General features: G+C 40.4%; 1 protein-coding gene across 1 annotated transcript; it reads left to right on the top strand.

Moving 5' to 3' along the window:
- Nucleotides 1-15,172: 15,172 nt before the first annotated feature.
- LOC145444424 (uncharacterized) lies at nucleotides 15,173-20,905 on the top strand. The gene is made up of 3 exons (XM_080322410.1): nucleotides 15,173-15,197; nucleotides 16,916-17,700; nucleotides 18,690-20,905. The coding sequence occupies exons 2-3, from the start codon at nucleotides 16,967-16,969 to the stop codon at nucleotides 20,050-20,052; spliced, it is 2,097 nt and encodes a 698-aa protein (XP_080178536.1). The 5' UTR covers nucleotides 15,173-15,197; nucleotides 16,916-16,966; the 3' UTR covers nucleotides 20,053-20,905.
- Nucleotides 20,906-23,096: the final 2,191 nt, after the last annotated feature.

Raw genomic sequence — 23,096 nt, forward strand, 5'->3', positions numbered from 1 at the left:
CGTCCGGAGGAAAATGGTAAATATGCTTAAATGTCAGAATTTTTTTAAATTGTATTTTAGTCCAAGTTTTTCTAGGCTGCCAGCTGACATTTTGTCCCGTACTTTTCCTTGGTCAAGAATCGTCTGCTTTAGGCAAGTCTGTATCTTGTTTATGACGTGTCGGAGATTGTTTACCATCATTTAAGATGAACAGCGACATTGTTCGGCGTATTCTAGTTCAGGGGTTACAGTCAGGACCGCAACTGCCGCATCCCAGACACCCAATTAGAGGAGCTAAAGGGGCTCAAACTGATTTATAAATCAACATAAACAAGAAAAACATATTTATTTTGGGAGAGATTTATGCTACTTGATATCCTCTTCGCGCCTGGCGTGATTTAGTGTCATTAAATATATTGGTGTTTATATGGGCACAAATTTAAAAAAAAATAGAAATAGAAATAGAAGTGCCCATAATTTTCTGAAATAAGTCTGATTTATTCACAATTATAAGACAGCGGTATATTTCTAGTATCTCTTCAGGCCGTTTGGATGGTTACATTGACGACGAAGTCACCCCATGTCTGCCTACGAGATACAATATGCTCGATGCTAAACATGCATTTGGCCGTGACCAGCGTGAATGTCACCAAGTGTGGATCTGTACAGAGAGACATCGCCATTTTGGAAACATGACTATTGAGTTGTGTCATCGTTGTGTTCTTAGGTCCCCAGCATGTACATTTTAGATAGATATTTGTTGATATTTCATTATACATGTAATGTTACCAACGGACCACCCCGATATGGTGTGTTTCTAGACCACGTAGCTTAAGCACGCTCTCAACGGAATATCTCAGGGGCCAGCTGTCGCGAATATCAGCATGGAGGGGCTGTATCTGCTGCTCATAACGATTGTCTTGATTTGCTCGCTGGCGGAGAGCCGGACTGTGACCATGAAGCTGTTGATCGCAACTTGCTCTCGCGCTCTACCGATCCTGGACGACCAAATACGGAAAACCTGCTGCTCTTACCAAGTCAGTTACTTCAGGAGAACGTGGTACAAGGGCGGAAAATTTTTGACACGGCATTTCGAAGGACTGAAAGCATGGCAATGCGCTGAACTGGCGGGCGAGTGTCACCAGCGTCTCTATGACTATTCCGACTTCACTAGCAATGTGTACGACTTTTATTGCAACAAGTCATTTCTCGTAGACAAGTGCACTCCTGAGTTAAGAAAAATATCCCCTGCATCAAGCCCTTCTACCCAATATGACTCAGATAGTAACTTCACCCACAACGCAAACAACACATTGCCTTCCGAATGGACCGTAATGGTACAGAGTATAGACTACGTCGCACTCAAGCCGGATCAAAGCTCGCGACCTTGCGTCCAGATCGCTCAGTTGGACTCGCCGAGCGGTGGCTATGGAGAATTCCACGGAATTCTGACGCCTTCGATTCCGTTTTGTTGAATGAGTTGGTGCGTATACTCGAGTCCCGTGATACGCAACGGGATCAGCGCGTATAATTGCATCCCTAAGCTGTGAGTATGTTGGCGTGATCCATTTGTAACGACGCCAAGACTAGAGATCGTAGTTCCATGAGGGATGAGTAATCTTGATGTCCACTCTCCTATTCATGTCTCGTGTCTGAGCGTTTCGTCTCGGAGAACAGCATGCTTGCATAAATATTGCGAATCTCGTCATCTCGATCGCAATATTGATAAATAGATTGCTATGAGACCAGAAATCGACTCCGACAGAAAAGGTCGTTTCCATTTGTCGTTGCTAGATGATATTTGTGACGAATGAGAAGACCAACGCTTTTTAATTCGATTTGTATGGAATGCGTAATATTCGTACACCAGTGGTTCTTAACCTTGCCTCCAGCGCCCCCCAAGGGGGCGCTGGCGATTTGGAAGGGGGCGGTAACGCTCAGGGGGCGATATGGGGGGCGCTGAAGAAAAATTGCTTCGCATTAGATAATGCGGTAGCATGACATATCCTTATTGAGTATTCAGAGCAAATTAACATTCCACAGAACATGTCAAATCCCGAAATATTTGGTCGCGCTACACGGCGATGTTTGCTACATATGTTTTCATAAATGTAGTGGGATTTTATAATTCATGTAAAGCGAATTGCGCGTACTTTTAGATCGCTAATTTCCCCTTAAAACACTGCAGTCACGCTTGTTAAGGTTATTTTCAACAAAATTTTTCGAATTAGGTAATATATCCCGCAGCGTACAGCGTGTGAAAATCGAATAAGTTTTGAAGCTTTGTGCACGAAATGAATAACTAAATATACTTGTATTTGAGAGCAACAAAATTAAATCGTCAGAATATTTCTTCGTCGTATCATAAAGGATGATACTATCTAGTGCTGAAGTTCACAACCTCACATGAACGTTATAGTATATAATATGAGTTGCTTTGTTTGGAATACATTCATGTTAAAATTAATAACTTGGTACAGTACTAAATTCAGTGTGAGCAGATATATGCATCCCATTCTCAGTTGACTTACTTGCAGTTACAAAAAGCACCAAGACAAAAATTTCAAATAGGATTTGATACCAAATTGATCAATTACTATTTGTCGACTTTACCAGTTTCGTCTCACCACATTCGAATCGGAATACAAGCCTTTTCTGCTGAATAAGTCAGCCCTCAAGATTACCGGACTTTAATCCGACATATTAACCTCGCCTATCGACACAGGCGTTATTCGTTTTTATGACTAGTCGTTTTATGTTATCCCTTATTTCTTTCCATTCAGTGTTCATGTTCATGCCTCTTATTTACATGATCTATAATAGGCCCGGGTGTGTGTCTGATTTCAAAGACTATAACTCCAAGTCGTTTCGACAACTTCCTATCGTTTCATTGTATCGCAGTCTTGTGGTGTTTTGGAATGATAAAATTATTGTTAAACTAAACTGAAGTGTATCAAACGTTTGACCAATTTCACTTAAATTATGTCTGATGAATAGCGTATATGGTCGAACGGTCATTTCGTGAATTTGAATAGATATATTTGTGTAACTTTACTACAGCAAGCATGTTATTTTCTAGGTTATTTTTGTGTTTTATGTATCACAAAAGTAATTCTAAAATTCATGAATAGATTGTGTGCTTATGGTAGCATTGTATCTAGCGTTGCATTTTAAACTAATAGTGTTTTAGAACACTTCGTTCATGTTTAAAAAAAAAAGCAAAAATGTTTTTTTTTCAAACGTTGTATAAATATGCCATGATTGTGCAAATACTTTCGAAAAAAACATGCAGTGTGAGCGTACGGACGGTTTTCACCCTGTATAGTCGACGTGTACACGATGTGGAATGGTCGGAAGCCTCGAACAGACTTGGACAACTAGATAATTCTAGTTGTCTGATTTCACTAAATTAGAGCGAATGGCCAGTAATGTAATTCTAATCTATTTTGTGTAATGTTTCTAAGCTCTAACTCTAATTCTAATCTGATTTGTGAAATGTTTTTATGCTCTAATTTTAGTTATAATCTAATTTATTGTTTTCTTCAAAATGCCTCTTTGTCATTTTGCAGCGAGTTAACAAGAATATCCCTTTCGAGCAGGGAAATCCAGTGCCAAGCCGCAATCGCATTACTTACACCGTTAATTTCATTGTAGGTATTGTGACGAATATAATAGCCATGCTGGCATAGTAGCTTGTAGTCTTCGTAAAACATCTATTTCGATCACGTTTTTAAAACTTTTACGTTAGTCTTAGTACAACGCCGTGCTCACTTACATGGGAGATATGCATGGTTACCACAAAAGAAGTAATTTTAATAAAGAAGTACAAATACAACAAGAAATATTATAATCATAAACTTCATTTTATTTTGAACTATGATCTGCACACGATACCTGATCACGCTTATCAGCGACTAATGAATCGATGTTGGGGCTAGCCAGGCTAGCTGAAAGACTATTTCATTCTAAAGATTGATCTTGTGGGAAATTCCTACGCCATTTTCTCAGCGTCTCGGTCTTGGCAGTGTCTGGGCCATTGCACAGCAAGGCAATATGCTCCTTGCTCATATCTCCATCGATGGAGTGCTGTTGCCATCGCCGAAACCGTTTCAGTTAGTGAGGAATAGTGTTGTTGGGCACAGACGAATAGCTAATTTTGAAACAGCTATAATAATTGGAAACTGAAATCAATTTCAGCATTTCGAAATTCTTTACTTCGCGTTCTTGTTCCAAAATCACAAATCAGATAGCCGACCTTATGTGGCCCGCGTGTTGGTGATTCCTGGTATGGTACAAAACCAGCCAAGCTTGGTGTACAGACGTTAACCGTTCTCATATTTATGGGACTGCACTGGGATTTGATATGAACTGAACTTCATTTTTGCTGTATTTATTTCTCATTCACAATTTCATTCCGTTTCCAAGTTTTTGCGAATTCAGTAATTCTAATTCTAATCAAATTTGGAAAAAAAACTGTGTAGCTCTAATTCTAATTTTAATCTAATTTGGAAAAGTGGAAAATTTTCTAGTTGTCCAAGTCTGCCCTCGAAATTCGTCGGTTCAACAGTTATAGCACGCATATATATCATTGGTACAGAGGTTGATGTTCTGATGATGATGACCGCCGACCGTAGAAACGCTGCAAAACGATGTAGTCCTGGTCCGTTTAATACAGAGGTCGGAAGTCGTCTTCGTCAAAGGAGCTTCTTTTGCCCAACATTTTCAGTTGTCAATGTCAATCCACTGTGACGTCACAATCAAAGATACGTGACGTCCTGGCAATAAGAAACAATAAGAAACATGCTTTAGACAAGGGTCCTGTTTTAAACGTATTTGTTTTAAGTTGAATTTTGTTTTATATGCAACCCTAATTGTATCCTTCCATCCAAACACTGCAATTTCAGCACTCAGGTTTATTTTTGTAATGTCTAATTGTGATTCGATGTATTAAAGGTAAATTTGGCACTTCGATGGTCCACATTGCTTGTCTATTAATAAATTTGACGGGAAATGAATTATTCATAATGACTTGGCATTACTTGTAGATTCTAACTTCCGCAAGCCGTTAGTAGATTGCAGTGCGTTGAGATTGGTGGTTAAATCCGGCGAAAACTACGACAAGTTGTGCCAGCCAATGTGACATCAGTTTCACATTGTCGGTTCCGAAAGGCCGTCTGTAGTAAACGCCGGCGGGTATCATAGTAATGTTCGACATCAACTATTTAATTTAATCAATATATGAATAATAATTTCGGCACCTGCTATTGCGACGCCAGAGAGTTAAACAGATTGAAGTTGACTGCTGTAAACTAAGCATCACCAAGTCCACAATCAGTGTTAGAATGACGTACTCGTGATAAATTGGCTATCAGAAACTCCGCGCGACTGAGAGCCCTTGTGGTATGCTGTGCCATCACTGAATTCTTGAGATATACCTTGCGTATAAAAGCTGCTGGTTGTAGATGCAGACGTCCACACAGGCTTAGCATATATGCACCAAAATCGCAAGTAGAAATGCCAAGAAAAATTACTGGGATTCAGATTGTATTTGTGCGGTACGCGCGAAAATTTTTCAACATCTGGAATGAATTTCGTCGATTGGTGGTTTCACATATTACTGTCAAATATTTTTCGATTATCAGCCCACCTGATCAGATTAACCGGTAGAGCTGATGGAGAGGATGTCTTCGTAAATTTTTGGCACATAATTAATGATGATTCATCTCCCTGTTTTCATTATTCACTTTGTTGCATATTGTTATTTCTTGATCTCCCATCAGGAGTGTCGGTATATATATACCATACGTGCCAGGAAAACCTTCATTCGTGAGACGCACACGATTCCAAATTGTTTATTTTTTCGTGAGGCGCATCATTTTCCTCTATGTGATTCACATTTGTACGGTAGGGCTTAGATTGCATATTAAAAACGAATATACAAGTCATCCCGAATCGCGCTGAGCGTGAAGAAAATTTTGGCAACCAATTCGGTAATTCAAATTGTATATTGACGGCCGCCAATACATGCTAATTTAAGTATGTGTAGACGGCCGCATGATTATAGTTTTACGGCTGTAAGCGGCTGTACGTCCTCAGATTGGCCACCCTTGGCCTAATCAAAATAAGGCTGCAACATATATAAAATGCTATACTCAGGGCTCGAGGTTACCGGACCATCATCTAACACTGTGATTCTCTATCTCTCCCCCCAGATCTCCTGGCTACGCCTCTGCAAATGTGTGCACTGCGCTCTGTATAAGCAATAAGCATCTCGCAGGAAGTACCAATTCAAAATGCCTGAGCTGTCGCGGCGGTTTCCTCGAGAATCATTATAGACGGATATCGCAATCTCAACACATGTTAACTCTACCCTGTTCTAATTGAAAAAGGAACCAATTAGGAAAAGGAACCACATCGCCACATATGACCTTCTTGACAGGTCGGGACAACTCTAATCCAACATCGAGGCGAGGCATTAGAGCGTGTGTTCTTAAACTGGGGTTCAAGGACCCTTTAAAGGCCTGCAAATTAGCTTTAAGGGGTCCATGAATGAACAATGTGGCGTAAATTACCTATACAAACACTGATTTATTATCCTTTGATAATATCTTCGTGAGTCGAACTGTGACTACCGCATCTAGTCATTAATTATTTTATCTTCGCATGGACAAGCCTAAATAGACTTGAGCTTCATGTTATGACCTTCCAGTCGGTGGTTTCTGAAATTTTAGGGGTACGGACAACCGCCCATAAAACTGGAAGGGTCCGTAATCAAAAACGTTTATGAACCTCTGCATTAGAGCGTTGCGATACCACTGCTCTAATCAACCCGCCGGCGTAACCTAGTTGGCTAACCCCCGTCCTAATACCCAATCGAACCGTACTCTTCAACCCCAACACAAGGGCTGTAAAAATTACCTTTTTTCCCGAATCTTGCTGGCTACGTGATAAAATCGTTAGATTGCCTTAAAAAACGACGCACACCAAATTTGAATTCATTCCAACCGGTGATTGCGGATTTCGTACAGTTTGGAAATTTTGAATTTACCCAAAAATGCAAAAAATATTTTTTTTCAAATTTTTCTGTCAATCCCATGAAATTGTTGCGCCGTCTTCAAAAACAATGCAAAACAAATTTGACTCAATTACAACCCGTAGAAGCGGAGTTTTTTGAGTTTTTCTTTGATAATCCTGGATTATCCTTGATCGGTGGATAATCCAAGAATTATCATAGAAAAACTCAAATAACTCCGCTTCTTCGGGTTGGAATTAAGGCAAATTTGATTTGCATCGTTTTTGAAGGCAGCGCAACAATTTCATGGGGTTGACAGAAAAATTTGGAGATATATTTCAATAACGGATGTAGAAACAAGTAGGGATATGTGACAAAAGCACGGGTAGCATATCAATACCAGGATAGCGTACTTAAGCAAGCACGTATCATCGCAAAAACTTTACATCATTAGAAGTATATGGACGCAATGGCCATTACTACTCCTAGAAATATAATAAGCGCCAGCAAGTATTCGCTGGCGAATCTCGTATACTTGTTCGTCGAATGACGTAATGCTACATCATTGTATAGGCTCCGCTGTCTAACCCACAACACACAATAGACCATTATCAGCGTGGCTGTGAAGGCATCCATGATTAAATAAAGAAGTAAACCCACACTGCGAGTAGGAGTGCGGTAATGTGCGCAGGCAACTCTAGCTAAATCTAATGACACTTCCACAAGCTGTACTGAAAAAGTTGCGAGCAACAGTTGTGATAAGTCCATCCCTGCTTTTTTGTTGTTTCCATCGCCTCTCGTGCCTCGGCGCGTTTTGCAGTAGTGCGAAAGTTGAGTCATGAAGAGATATATTGCGGCCGCCACTACCAGTATTTGAGCGCCAAATCCGTTCAATGCATCCATCTCTGCGAAATTTCCCACTAAAGACAATCAACAGCGATTCATGCTACCTCGTATATACCCCTCATGTTACAGCGAACCCCTCTATGGCGGGATGTGCAAGGACTAATGACGGGTAATGATTTTACATACTCGAAGCATTGTGTTAACCATCATTTGCAGTTCTTCAACTCACCGAAATCCCAAAGCGAAAAATCGTCACTTGTTCTGTGCTGGCTGTAGATGCGAATGAGATTCATACGAAGATACGGTATAGTACAAATATCTCTCAACGATGGCAACTACGTCAAAATGCAATGAAATATAGCCCTCGAACTTCATTCCATTTATATTAAGTTATACCACTTAGATAACATATAGAAGATTACACCCTTGATGTGAGTGATGTTTCGTTTCCCAAACCCGGTGATCAGAAAATATTCAGAGTAAACACGCAAATTATAGCCCGTTACAGACCACATGTTATTATTCGTTTAGGCTGCCTCCCATTCATTTACTTTAGATGTGTTGGATTATGAGCTAGGAGCACGATGTTATGTTACAATTCCAACCCTGATGATCCTGGTTTCGTTTCTCTAATCGAGACAAACTGCCTTGTATTCCATCGATGTGACCCTTCGTTCAACTTGCAGCGTGGCCACGACCAGCGTACATTGTTCATGGTCGAAAATGTTCCGCCTTTATTTAGTTATGACACTAATGAGCCTAAATTTCACTTTGATCTATAATTGCGGCTTGAGGCAAGGCATGAGACTGACGAAAAGGCACTTTCCTACGAAACATATCATGCGTGTCACGTGAGTCACCCTAACCGCATTGCAGGTTTGTAGCATTGCACGTTGTAAACTCAAATTAGATTATACCTGCTTCGAGTGGTAAGAAGAGATCGCAAAATCTAATCGTCTTCTTATAAATCATCCCCATTCGACTTGGATCAGGAATTTCGAAGTATTTGGTGAGAGAACGAGTTTTAAGGGGTACTACAAATGGCAATACGTCATCATGTAACTATGAAAAAAGATAATCCTTTGATAATGATGTCGTAAGTGGGACTGTCACTGCCTTGTCCGGTCATCATCCATCTTATTTTAGGCATGGAGATAGCCTAAATCGAGTCCGGCTCGGAGTGATGACTTTCCATTCATTGGCTTCGCAAATTTTGAGGGCACGGACAACCACCCACAAAACTGAGAGGGGTCCTTCATAAAAAAAACGCTGAAGATACCCTGGATTCCAGCGATGTACAGCATCTTCATACCTTCCCATCAAAGTAGGGTTACCATATTTTGGAATCGGGAAAGGAGGACACATTTTCAAAATTTTCAAACTTAGAATACCGGAAGAAACCCTGATAAAATGGTAGATTTTTCCCACTTGATGGTCGGTTGACTGAAAAAACGTAAACTTTCCAGCTGAACTACCGCAATACACTTTTTCTTTCACATAGTCCGCTGGTTGACTAAAAAATAGGTCAACTTTCCGGCTCAACTCCAGAAATATAGTTTTTCTTTCACACTTCACGTTGGTTGACTAAACAAAATTCTTATTTAGCGTCATTTGAGCCCATTTTCACTCGAATCTATCCACTATCTTAGCTCTAAAAGGTGTAAAGGAAGACGAATTTCCAAAAAGGAGTACATTTAGGCGTCCTCGGAGGACATTTTCAAAAATCGGAAAAAGGAGGACAAATCCTCCCAAAGGAGGACGTATGGTAACCCTACATCAATGGATGTAAAATACTGAATTAAGTCATTAAAGTCCATATTACCAACATCCAAGGGTGCAAAACAAGTAACAACATATTCAAGCATCGATGACTGAAGCCCCGTCTTCTTTTACTTGGACCATAGTGAACAATTTCGTAAGTACCGGCATAGCAAACTAGAAAACCACTTCTTAGCATCTTCCAGTTTATAGTTATACATATTCATTATAGTTCTTGAACGCAAGTCACAAGACGGCTTCACGCACTAATCTACTCATGTCTGAATGCTACATCGATTGAGTTTTGAATGAGAATGAGTTATTGCGCATCGTTCAGATTTTACGCTCAACTTCTTGAACTCACTGCCTCATTGCTGATGATGACTTTTGCTTTGGTCATCCGCCACCGCAATGCTACTCCTAATTTGCATAGCCCTAATTTTATTGCATGTCGACGGCAACCCTTTCTACGTCATTTTTTTCGCGGCATTCCTAAGCGGTCCAATCCGTACGTCGGTTGACAACCGCTGGTGTTGCAAAATGTTTCAAGCTGAGCTGGCGGTAATGTTGAATAGAGGAAGTAATGACAGACTAGAATTCCCACTTACAGAGAACATTTATATTAAAAATGTACATTGTACGCAGCCCGCATTTCAGTGCCAAAGTCGAGTCATATGTGATATCAGAATTGAGCATCGGTTCTGCATGACTGATGAAACTCGCTGGGCAAAACAAAATCATTTCATTAGATATGACACGAATAAGCCATAATGAAATCTAACTTGACCACCACATTTGCGATCTAAGTAAAGCTTGATCTGAACGCGGCACGCGACGCATTTCACAAAATGCGAAAAGTCTTGTAACTTCAAATCATCACGTGCGGAAGTTCAAGGTATCTTTTAGCCTGTAATAAGCTTTTGAGTGACGTAAAAGCGAGAGACGACTCAAAATTTCCACATTATATACTGATTTTCGTAGCCAATAATAGAACAGCGAATGAGAGAGAATTCATCTTGTAATCGGATAAATAAAATATATACATAGTCCAGGATATCGGCAGAACCGCTATCGCGGTTACCGAGGCTGGATGCCCATTTCGCATCATTCATCACAAAGTACAAAATGAAGAGCGCAATTCTAAAAAAAATAGAATTAAACAAATGAAGGGCACCATATATATTTAACAGTGCTTCACTATCATACTATGAATAGTTCACTAATAAGTTATAGCAACTTAGATTATTTCACATAATGCACAGCATGTGTACATTGTACAATCTATACTGGTTGTTGATTCTACAGAATGCAAGGATTGAATAGTATATTCATATTGAAATGAACTCGAATATTTTCTGCTGACACTCGTCAGGGGTAATCGTCAGCAACTAGTAGAGAATTGGAAAGAACATTGTATATCAACAATCGTATCACAAAATGAATGCAAGGAGCAGGTCAACCATGAGATGCATTACTGTAGCAAATAAATAGAAAATATATTGCAGTCTTTGGATACACTAATAATAAACAAACAATGATTTATTCAAGATTATAGGAGGGTGTGTATACGAAATGAAAACGAATACATTATAAATATATATATATATTAGAGCAGTTATAAGATTACAGTGCAAAACAATTTTAAAATAATATAAAATAATATGTATGTAACAGTATCTTGCATATATATAGTAGATTTTGAACATTAACAGCATAGGCAATGTAAGATTAGAACCATGATCATTTAGGAACACAAATAGACAAAAGTATTATATTTTTAAAGTCACTATAGTACAAAATTGTCCAACCTTATTCAGTGCAAAAAAAATCAGAGCGATGACTCACTTATTTCCTGACAGTGTACCTAAATAATTTCAAAGAATTCTCCCTAACCCCATTTCTAAGACTTTTCGTCAGCACTTAAATTATGAAATCATGCATGTCTTGTCTGGACAATATTGTATACTTCACCATACTTTTCCTAACTAGTTACTATATTCACAACTCTACAGTGTCCAGTCAGCAAAACCCATGCGACGTACGTCACGGTCAACAACAAACCAAAAAAATATCTTCAAGTTCCATACGCATGCGAGGTCGGGTTATTTATTAGATCTGTACACTTTGCACATTGTACACCGTACAGTCACGGAACTCCTTAAGGAGCAAAACTCTTTCGGCAACTTGATAACAAAGATGGGAATTACGCTTAAAATAAATTCGACTTCCCTTACCTGGTAAGCCCGTGACGCTCCCGCGAGTATGTTTACCTGCGGACTGCTCTTCGGAGTATTTGATCAACACGAAGTATGAAAAAGAGAGGATAACAATGTTGTGGGGACGGTTTTAGGATGTTCAGCGGAAGTGTGGTCCGATATATAATGAGTACGACTAATGCGTTATCACATTGTCAGAAGAAGAAGAACAGCAATTCATATGGAATTATTTGAAAATGAATTAAATATTCCACGATAAAAACGCACTCACTCACCCTTACGGCATATTAGGGTTGATTATTCATTTCGGACCAAAGCATCTAACAGTACTTATGCCACATCAGCGCACTCAAAAAGTTTTCGTAGAATCGCCAATGGTTCGACACCTCGCGTCTCGTTTTACGGGGAATCAGAATGGATTATAAAGTCAGAGTTCAAGTATGCCGTTGTAGTTTGATTCTAACGTCAAAATCCTAAATATCCGCACAGCTAGCAGCAACATAACAACAATTGACCGAGTTGTGGTAACAATTATCATGACGACAGATACATTTTTGCTATCGCATGAGACCATTTCAGCACAATAGGTCATTCGTTTTTGTCTCACTATAATGCACCGCGATCGCATACAGACTTAATCGTGATATGCGATAAACGACCGGCTATACATTCGAAAGTATCATACCACCAATGCGAGGATAAACCACAACGGCGCGAACGCGTGAGTCAATTAATAGCGCAGCGACAATTTTCTCGGTACACGCTCGATGTCGGAAAATATATCAATGTGTTTTGGCAACGTTACTATCCTCTAATGATGACGAAAATATCCACAAAAAGGGAACGGTAAACCACCAAATCGACTGAGAAAACACCATTCCGCGCCTCGCGCCTGCATAATGGATGGCGATGATGTATAAATTGAGGTCAAGTGCTTGTTAGATGCAACTTGTGATTGACAGGATTTAAGATATGTAGTGATTCTGTTGAAATTCCGATTTGGAAAGTCAAGAACGCATTAGTTTATGAACTCGGTTACTTTTGCGTGATGTTATTTACGCTTCGTTAGAGCCAGCGTATTACAGTCGAACTTGAATCATCCTTAAAGAAGAGGTATACAGTTTGTTTACTTTCCAGTCATATAATCGAAAGCAGGTAGTTTTCGTGAGATAAGCGTGAGACCAATAAGGAAATACAAAATATGCACTCTGATTGCATCGACTTGATCCATAATAATATCATTCCCCTTTAGTGTGTTATTTTACCGCCTGTGGTAGTAAATGTGTGCAGTCTATAAATGTGTGAAGCAGTCTATTTGATATGTGTATTTTCATCATTTCGTCACAACTCATGATTTTGAGAATGAGTAAGTCTTGCATACTGCAAAACCGTTCTGGACTTGAGAACATGTCATTCTGTGAATATACCTAATATTATACATAAACTTCTAGCACAATTGCGGGCGTTGAGCTATACTGTATTGGTGCAGGTGCTATAATACGCGTTAAACTAACGACGAATAAATAGATACTGAAGTGGTTGTGTGGCCTCCTCAACTATACCTTGTTAAATGTAAAATAACTACAGAAGTAGCATTGATATTATCCAGACAATATATTATATCACGTTCTGCCGAGAGATGTATAATTTGACTCTGTTTCGGTGATTAATGATCGGCAAGGTAACTTATCTTGTGGTTAAGGAATGTTACGCCGAATCAGCGCCTCGGGTATCGTATTTAAATACTAGTCGACGACACATGCCGCCTTAATTGAAAATACAATTAAAGTCACGTTGAAATCTTGAAGGATGGGATTGAATGAATTTTAGGTATTAACTAAAGAAGATGGTCGTACAGTCGAATTTATAATAGCGTCAGAGCAACGTTTAGCATGGATGTGTAGTTTGTATACTTGTATAATGTGACGTGGTATAATTGTACCCTAGACTAAATCTCGGTTTTACAGGTATACTGTAGAATATTATTATTTTCGCACTACGTGTGGCTTAAGCATACACTTAGCGTTATATGACATTGTAACCTCCGAGGCTCCGATATAGTGAGTTATTTTGGTTACATTGACGTAGAAATACTATTAGACTATAGAATGTTCGCTAGTTATAAATCAATAATAAATCAGCACCATATCCATATAGGATTACTGAAGTTGATTGTAATAACTTTGTGAAATTGAATTGAAATTGGAAATTCACGTCTGATTTGAAGAACCGTGTTGCAATCCTAAAGTCTGAAAGTCACGTTGGTATCGACACTTCATTCGCCTCGTTGTTCCTCGTGGAGCTGATGTCTGTAATGCCTGATGTTGCAAGCATAGTATTGCGCGACTGAGTAAACAAGGTAATTAAACCAAAGTGGTCAATTTTGCAGTCCGGAAGAGGATGGGTAATAATGTCTAAGACGTTGGAAATCGCTTTGGAAACAAGCTAATATGGGTCAGTTATATACTTTCCGGGGATCTCAATATAGCCTGTATTGCATTTATAAACATTCCTTCATCAGCCCGGTTGAGGTGTGCTTCTTTGATTCTGAAAGATGCAATGAGAAGTGCTCGATTCAAAGAATTCGAACACGACATAAAACGAAAAAACGTTGCATATACAAAATCGATTCGAAAATTATGTGGTTTGCTTTTTGATTGATCAAGTCGGATGTCATATATCACTCGCAACGACTACTTATATTATTACAGTGATATTTTCCATCATTAGATAAGCAGCGGTCGTTCGATTGTTGACACAAATGAAATGCGGTGTCAGGCTGGTTATAACTGATAAGTAAGTATAGCTTCTGTAGCAGTGCGATTGTTAAGACGGTGATAATCTACATTTATCTATTGAAAATAGGGACTATCTCGGTATTAGCTGGAGATTAATATCCAGTCCATTATTTATTCATATGAGATATAGCTGTTATATGATACAATCGTTTCGCAGCGGAGGAAATCTCATGCTGATGCGGTGAGCTCTGAAAGACGGCTGTAGAGAATGCATAATAACCTGGTTGGTAGTGAATTCCTTTACTTTCCAATCACTGAGTCTGCAACCTTTCCAGGGACCGTCCCCGAGCGAGATAGTGTAATGGTGATGCATCCGGCTTCTTGACCGGTAGGGCGTGGGTTCAATCGGGTCATACCGAAGACTCTAAAACTGGTATCCGCGGCTATCCCGCTTGGCGCTCGGCATTCAGGGATAGCATGGAGGAGAAAAATCATGGAGCAGAACTGCAGATGAGAATAAATCTGATCTCTCTCTCTCTCTCTCTCTCTCCCTCTCTCTCTCTCTCTCTCCCTCTCTCTCTCTCTCCCTCTCTCTCTCTCTCTCTCTCTCTCTCTCTCTCTCTCTCTCTCTCTCTCTCTCTATGTCAGGTAGCGACATTCAGTCAATCGATATCGACATGATCTTGCCGTGCATTAAGTTGAAGTGTCTGTGATTATACTGAACCGGTCAGGCGATGAAGAAAATCAACATATTTCGTATTCATGATGAGGAATAATGAGGGGTATATTTTACGGTGGGAAAATCTCCGATTATGATACAACAATTAACAGTACGGTTACGTGCGACTATCGTAGTAATGGAGACATGTTTTGATGTTGAGTGAATACAACGTCTCTGGGAATATAATATCCACAGCGGATATCGTGTATTGGCAAATTTAATTACGTACGCAATGCGTTTATTTTCTTTGGAATACGGGAATCGTGACGAAAATGTGACTTGAATAGTTTATCGCGCGATGTTAATCAATACATAAACATGCATCCATGGCCATTGGCCATGATGCATCCCGTAGTAGGCATAGTTCGAATGTGATCGTTGAAAAGCATTTCCAAATAGCCCTAATGACGGTCATTTTCGCAACGTGGCTCTTCAATAGTAATTTCCATAGTTACCATAATATATTAGCGTTATCATCCAACGTATAATCGCCTGAATAATGAATCCATTCAATGCTCTAATATTCAGCGAAGCTGCGTCGCGTAATCATTCTGTATACTGCCGCTAATGTAAATGTCGGTGAAAATTTATGACAGTTATTACAACTAAACTAAATACTTTTATTTTCGAGAAGTAATCGTGTGTATCATGTTATTCTGATAGGCGATGGTCGGATTTAAGTTTAGTAGCAAAATGTTAAAATATGATGTATCAAATAACACATAACGTAATCTATATAAAGTTCAAAGAATGTGTTTATATCAAAGAATATGTTATAGTCATACAGAATCACCCTGGTAACATTCAGTACCTATCGTTATATAATATATTACATATAAATTAAAGCAGCAGCTTGTAGGATTCTATGAATCTCCTTATTTGTCGCTACCGAAATAGGTACAGTTATATAAGATATATATGGGTCATCGGATTTCAGGGAGTGGAGATAATAGTTAGAATTATAAATTCGGGGCTATTTTGAAAATAGACAATACTGTGGTCAACGGGGATATGCAGTTTTGGTTTGAGAAACGCCATTTATTTTGGGAAATTGAAAACGAGAGAATCTCTATATATGTGTACCGCATCTCTGGCCGCAGTAACATCATTTCGAAGATGTAAGGCAGCTGAGCTGATGATATTTCGTTACTGCCGAAAGATTCATACGTTAGATGTGATGAGAATATAGATTGAGTTGGGATATCACGAATATCCAAATCCTGGAAGTGAAGTATATCGATTTTTGGTAGTATGACAAACTTGAGAGGTTATTGAAAATACATGTCGCGTGTATAGTATCTATGACACATGTGGATTGTGAAATAAGGATATAGAACTCATGAAGTTTCAATGAATCGTATACCCCTTGTAGTTAAAGTAAAGATAACGACGGGCTCATGGCAGGATTAATTACTGTGCCATGGATTCCACTGTAGCGAAGAGTCTTCGACCTTGTCCTGGCCTGTACTTTGGCTGTGGGGTTTTCGTTTTTTACATATGTATAATGGAATTGTTAGCAGCAATGCATTGAAGGGCGACGTCATATCGCACGATACATTTCGTATATTCCGTTAAGGCTAATGTTTTGAATCTTGTCCATTGTATTAAATATTACAATTGCAACAAAAAATACTTTGCATTTCAGTTGAAAACGGACATCACTTTATCTATATAGTTGTTCCAAGTCGTCTTAGCAATGCTACTAAGCGCAAGTAAGGCGTGCCTTCTCGTTGGTCTCATACTGTCAGCTAGCACAGTAACCGGACAAAACGCCGTAACAAATCAATCGGTAAAGTCGACCACCACCATTCCTACTTCTCATCCGAGATTCGCAAGACTCACGGTACGAGGAGAGTGCGGAATATCAGCAAAGCTCTTCAACGCCCTGAAAGATGTAAGCTGCCCGTACGAAGGATCGGGGAAATCTCTGTTGAAGAGTCGCAAACAAGAGTTACGGTGTTGTGCGCTAGTCACTGCAAACTTTGAAATCGAATGGAGCCACGGGGGATCCTATTTGCAGACTTATTTAGAGAAACTCAAGTTGTGGCGTTGCTTCGAACTTGATCATGTCTGCCGGACGGAGGTGTATTCGCGGTTCTCACAGTACTCCAATCTTTCGGTTATGTATTACTGCGACAATGCAAAGTTTCGAGAGATTTGCGCCCTCGAACTTTCGTCTGCCCGTGGACTTCCAGTCGGTACCGACTGGGAAAAAGCGCTGGACGGGTTTGTTCCATCTCGCTACGGCCCTGATACCTTGGCGAAACCTTGCATTCAAGTTGCGTCCTACCATTCTGACTCGGGTGGATTGGGATACTACCACGAAGTTGTTCAGGCGCATACGCCTTTCTGCGACATTTCGTGGTGCGGCTTTGACACTGCGTCGATTGATAAATTTGCACTATCAAGTTGGAACTGCCTCTCTTCATCGTAAGTACATTCGTATTCAAGGCCCGTTGTTTGTATTTTGAGCATGCCAGTCTGAGAGGTAGGCTTTTCTATGCTGTATTTGATGAGACTAATTTTCCGCATGGAAAACCGAAGCTGCTCGTGCTGCGACATGCCAATGACGCTGCAGAAAACAGCGTGCATTTGACAGAAGAAAAATGGAACTGCGATCGTTTTGAAGCTAGATTTAGATTTGGACTTAAGAATGTGTAATAATTCGGGCAAGCAAATAGTTACATTTAATTTTCACAAAAGTCACACAGAAAAGTTGCATTTATGTGCAAGTTCCTTGAAATTATTAGGGTATGAGATACTCGGATCGTTGCGTATCCAAGGCACTGTAGCAAAACTCAATGTTGACGACTTCAACAAAGTCAATAGCCTGAAAAAATTGATCCAGTCAAAATATAATTTTCGGCGGTCTAGCCTGGATGTACGTCAAATCAGAAAGGACCTCAAATTCAACGACAGTGAAATAATCAAGCGATCTATTTACATATAGTGCCAGGTATTAGTTGGTTGCATAAAAAATCGAAAACAGTTGGAAAACGTTGCATGAAAAATTGAAAAGAGTTGCAAAAAGTTGCATGAAAAATCGAAAAACTTGCCCTAGTAAAAATGTAATTCCCATGCGACTTTTGTCCTTAGCGAATATTGACTTGGATTTGGATATCCTATACGAATGAAGTCTTGATTCAAAAATTTAATATGCGTTTTATCTCTGAAACCGAGCAGTACAAGTAGCCTACGTCTGCAGTATATGGTTAGCGGTTAGGTCAGATATCTGCATACTGATGGCACGCCATTTTTCATTCAAGCAGTGTCATTTAATTATAGATACCTAATAAATCAATAGATATTTAGCGTAGGCGATGTCGTTTATTGATGTTCTGCCTCCGGTAATGACGCTATTTCCCGCCTTCGCGGAACGATTAGAAAGTCCCTGTAATCAACAAACTTCACTTTTGCAGGTGTCAGACAAGCCTAATCATCGCCTGCGTAGTATGCGGTCTCCTGGCGTTCGCGATCGTCCTGGCGAACATCACCGTAATCGCCGTGTTCACGACGAGTCCCAAACTTCGAAACAGCCAAGCGGTCTACAAAATATCGCTGGCGATCGCTGATTTGATAGTTGGGATATTTGTGATACCTACTTTCATATCGTCGCTACTGCTACTGCATAAATCAGGTTTCAGCATGGGGGAAGTTATTGCGAACGCTTCACACAACAGTGTCGGCGCAGCGAAACGTTTGCCTGCGTCTGGAGGCCTAGTAAGCAATTTTACAACGGAATATCTCAACTTTGTCGGTTTCTTCACCATCCTCTCCTTGATGGTATCCATTTATACTCTTATGCTGGCCAGTTGCGATAGATTCATGGCGATTTACCAGCCTCTGCGGTACGGCAGACACAACGCGAAAAGGATCGCGACTTGGGCGTCGCTTCTACTCTGGGTGATCGCCATATTTGTATCGGCCCTGCCTCTGTTTCTGCCCGAGTTCAGCTTCGGAATCGCAGCATCTATTATGGTGGCGGTAGCCAACAGTGACGCCGCGCTGTTCTATGGAATAATTTTAATAATTCCGTTGGTGCTTGTTTGGATTTCCACGATAGCTACATACGCGTCTACATTGATGCACGCTTTCAAACGCAGGCACTTGACGGTACGGAGGACCAATAGCGGAAGCAGAACTGCCAGCAACATGGAGACTAGGCTGGCGAAGACGCTAGCTGCAATGGTCGGCGTGTTTACTATCTGCATCGTCCCGCCTGTGATAATGCTTGTAGTTCCGCTTTTCGTGCCGAAATTACTCCCATTCTGCGTTGACACGTTTCAGCCTTACGACAGCAAAGTTGTCGTGTCTGCCGAATTTGTCGCCATCTTGCTGCTGATGACCAACAGCCTGTGGAATTGCCTCATATACAATGCTCGAAGTGAGGATTTCAAAATGACCGCGAAGCGTTTGCACAGAAGGTTTCTAGTCAGGATCGGAGCCAAGTATGTTTGGGGAAGGACCAGGTCTTGGGCTTCGACCACCATGCGATCGGGACGCCACAATTCATCGACTGGGCGACCGTCTCTGCGCAAAATGATCTCGAAGACATCGTTGCGCACCGTTTCCAGCGAACAGGGCACGGATAATCAAGACAGGAACAACCGAAACAGCACTGACGTCACTCGTACTTCTTCGACCGGAACGAAAATCACGGAATTTAACCAATCTCATCCCGGGAAATACGCCGAAACAACCTCTGGAGAGACAAATAATGCCTTTGAGGCTCCAGCCATTCACGAAACGGCCCGTGAGAACAGTGGTAGTGACATGGTTTGAGTTTCTCACAGCGATCGCAGTGCAACAAAAGCTCCTGTCTGTCTGCTTGTGTAACGAGTCGACTGTGACTGCTATATAATACTGACTGTGCACTGTGCAGGCAGATTCTGCATTGCGCTTCGAAGACATGGAGGAGGTCTGACGGAACTTAATGATAAAGTAGCATCTGATGCCTTCTTCAAATAATTCAATGTGTTGTACGCCACAGATGAAGGTGCATCATCGGCCTATGGGTACTGTAGGCCAGTGGACGGTAACTCGTAGTCCGCGGGTCGGAACATGTACACTTGTACAGTACACTGTACAGAGTGTACAGTGTACACGTCTTATTCGTCACATTTTGGGCACCTAATAGTGTATGAGCTGCAATCAATTCTAAATGTTGAGCATTTGCGATTTCTGAATACCGGTCCGCTAAAATAATTCCGTTTTGAAATCGGTTCGCAAAGCAAAAAAAGGTTGCCGACCCTTGCTGTAGGCAATATCTGCTGTATGTGACACCATGATATCTGTTGTGCAATTCGAAATGCACCCTCGAAACTAAATATCCGATTTATGTAGAGTTTCGTGGAACGTTATGATTTACGTCCAAGGTTCGATTTGCATCAAAGAAAGTCTTGGCGTCGACGGCGTATGGCTCGCTTTCGTTCCTGGTATAGTGACAAAACACGGGCCAGGAGTGTATTTTTGGTCGTTGTGCGTAAAAATTATATTGTACACTGAAATTCTAGTGGTGAACAAGGGACAAACGAACGCAACAGTGGTTTCTTCGATGAATTCAATCCTTTCAGTATCTACTATTTATGAATGATGCACAATACATATTCTATTACATTCGGATATTTCCGTGGTACTACAGTGGTTTTGAAGATTGATTTAGTACGACTCTATGCAGTATGCAGCACCAGCTGAACTCTCTGGTTGTATTTCAGTATACGTTACCCAACAGAGTTGAAGGACTAGGAAACTTTCAGCGGTAATATTTCCAAATTAGATTATAGAATAAAATTATTGATGAAGTCGCAAAAACTGAATTGTATTAAATTTAATTTAGGTCCGAATTAGAAAGAAAGACACGAAAATTCAAGTTCAGTTCTGCTCATATCAAATCAGAGTTCACTCACCAAGCTTAAACAGCTATAGTTTCGCTCCATACCAGTGGTTCTCAACCTTTTTGTTGTCTCTTGAAAATAACAACATACCATATGTAGAAATCGGATAGACTTATATGATTTCCAAGGGAACTTTCAAGCTGTATTTATTGTCTTGAAAATCCGCGTCTTCGATTAGACATGAACGAGTGCTAAAAATCCATTTTCACAAAGATATGTTGGCGGCGAATGTAATATTAACGCGTAACGCTTCCGACCGCAGATTTTGGTGAGTTTTTATTGAACATACCACCTCCAGTCTAGTCATTTCTATCTAGCATTTCACAGGGTTGTAATGACTCGAGTCGCGATTTTTTGGTGACTCGACTTGACTCGAGTCATTTCTTCAAATGCGTAAAATGACTCGACTCGAGCTTTTACTAGCTGACTTGGACTCGGACTTGACTCGGTGGTGAATTGAAAATGACTCCACTTGACTCGAGTCAAAACTGTAAAAGTGAGATTGACTTGTGACTCGGAACGTTGTAACTTGGTTACAACCCTGGCATTTCATATTGAAGGTTTTTAGTGGTTATATCACGGGAGAAAATGGATTTCGTGACGAGTTTTCAATTCCTTAATTGGGGCAGAATAGGAAAAGAATTCCGGAATTTCTATTTCAAAACGACTGTTTGCTGATATTGACAACTCCAAATCCAAAATGTTTTGCAAACATTTCGAAGTCACCCTGACAATTAAAATGAGCTTGCACAGTCGGATATTTCATATCAGACGACCATCCGAGTCCTAAAGTTTCAGCATTATGAAGTGAAACTGGCTCATACTTTTCCTAATTAAAAAAAAATAAAGATTATGTTGTCGATCATTTTACAAATTGAGAGGCTTCGTGGACCCCCCAAAAATGCTTCACGGACCCCCGGTTGAGAACCACTGCTCTATACAGTTCTCATGTATTATTTTTGGGAAAACCATATTAGAATTAAATTAATACCGTAGAAGCGTTTCGCAAGATAGATTAGAACTAAATTATCGCCATTTGTCCCTAGTTAGTCTAGCTAGAGTTGTCCAGGTCTGCTACCCAATGACGATCACATATTGCTGAACACCTGAGAAGATGTTTAGCTGCAGTAGCGTCACCTTGTGGTGAACGTCAAATTTAACAGCCTCTGCACATGCCCAGTCTATCGAGAAAGTAACCGTCCTGGTGGCCCGGTTATCGGCGAAAATACATATCACGGAAAAGAATTGGATGAACTGAAAAACTGCGCCGGCGGCACGGACATATCGATAACGATATTGGAAATCAGGCCTCGGGCGTCTATATTTCTTAGATATCAGGGGTTGGCAACATACGGTCCGCGGGCTGGATCCGGCCCGCGAAGGGATTTTGACCGGCCCACAGAGAGTTTCTACCGTGAAAGGGAAATTCTAATCTGAAATTACAATTGGATAGTATATTCATATCGAATTGAACCCGAATATTTTCGGCTGACACTCGTCAGGGATAATCGTCAGCAACCATGGCGAAAAGCTCGCCCATGACTCATCCGCTCAAGCTCGATGCTGAGCGATCAAAGGCCAGAAACTATGCCATTGGCAAACATTTGTCGGATAATCCCGCTTGTGCAAAAAAATAATCAAGACGACAGATCTTGGCGTCATCGGAAGGGGCCGCTCACACTTTCATCTGTGTGCCTTGGAGTTGACCTTTATCAAAATACACCAGCCCAAGATTTGTCTAGAAAAAGGAGTTCGTGTAGCCTACCATCTTAAAATAATACATTGAACGCTCTCATATTCGAGATTACATTCCAAGCAGGTGACGTCATATTTTGTGATACGATTGTTGATACACAATGTTCTTTCGAATTCTCTGCTAGTTGCTGACGATTACCGCTGACAAGTGTCAGCCGAAAATCTTCGGGTACATTT

This window comes from Botryllus schlosseri, chromosome 8 (assembly GCF_051294905.1).
Source record: "Botryllus schlosseri isolate E-star chromosome 8, Bs_hap1, whole genome shotgun sequence".
Taxonomy (NCBI): domain Eukaryota; kingdom Metazoa; phylum Chordata; class Ascidiacea; order Stolidobranchia; family Styelidae; genus Botryllus; species Botryllus schlosseri.

What these genes read in the sequence shown, in the direction of transcription:
- LOC145444424 (XM_080322410.1), top strand. Translation starts at nt 16,967, where the DNA reads ATGCTACTAAGCGCAAGTAAGGCGTGCCTTCTCGTTGGTCTCATACTG. An exon ending in TGGAACTGCCTCTCTTCATC is followed by an intron (nt 17,701 to 18,689) that starts GTAAGTACATTC and finishes TCACTTTTGCAG; the next exon opens with GTGTCAGACAAGCCTAATCA.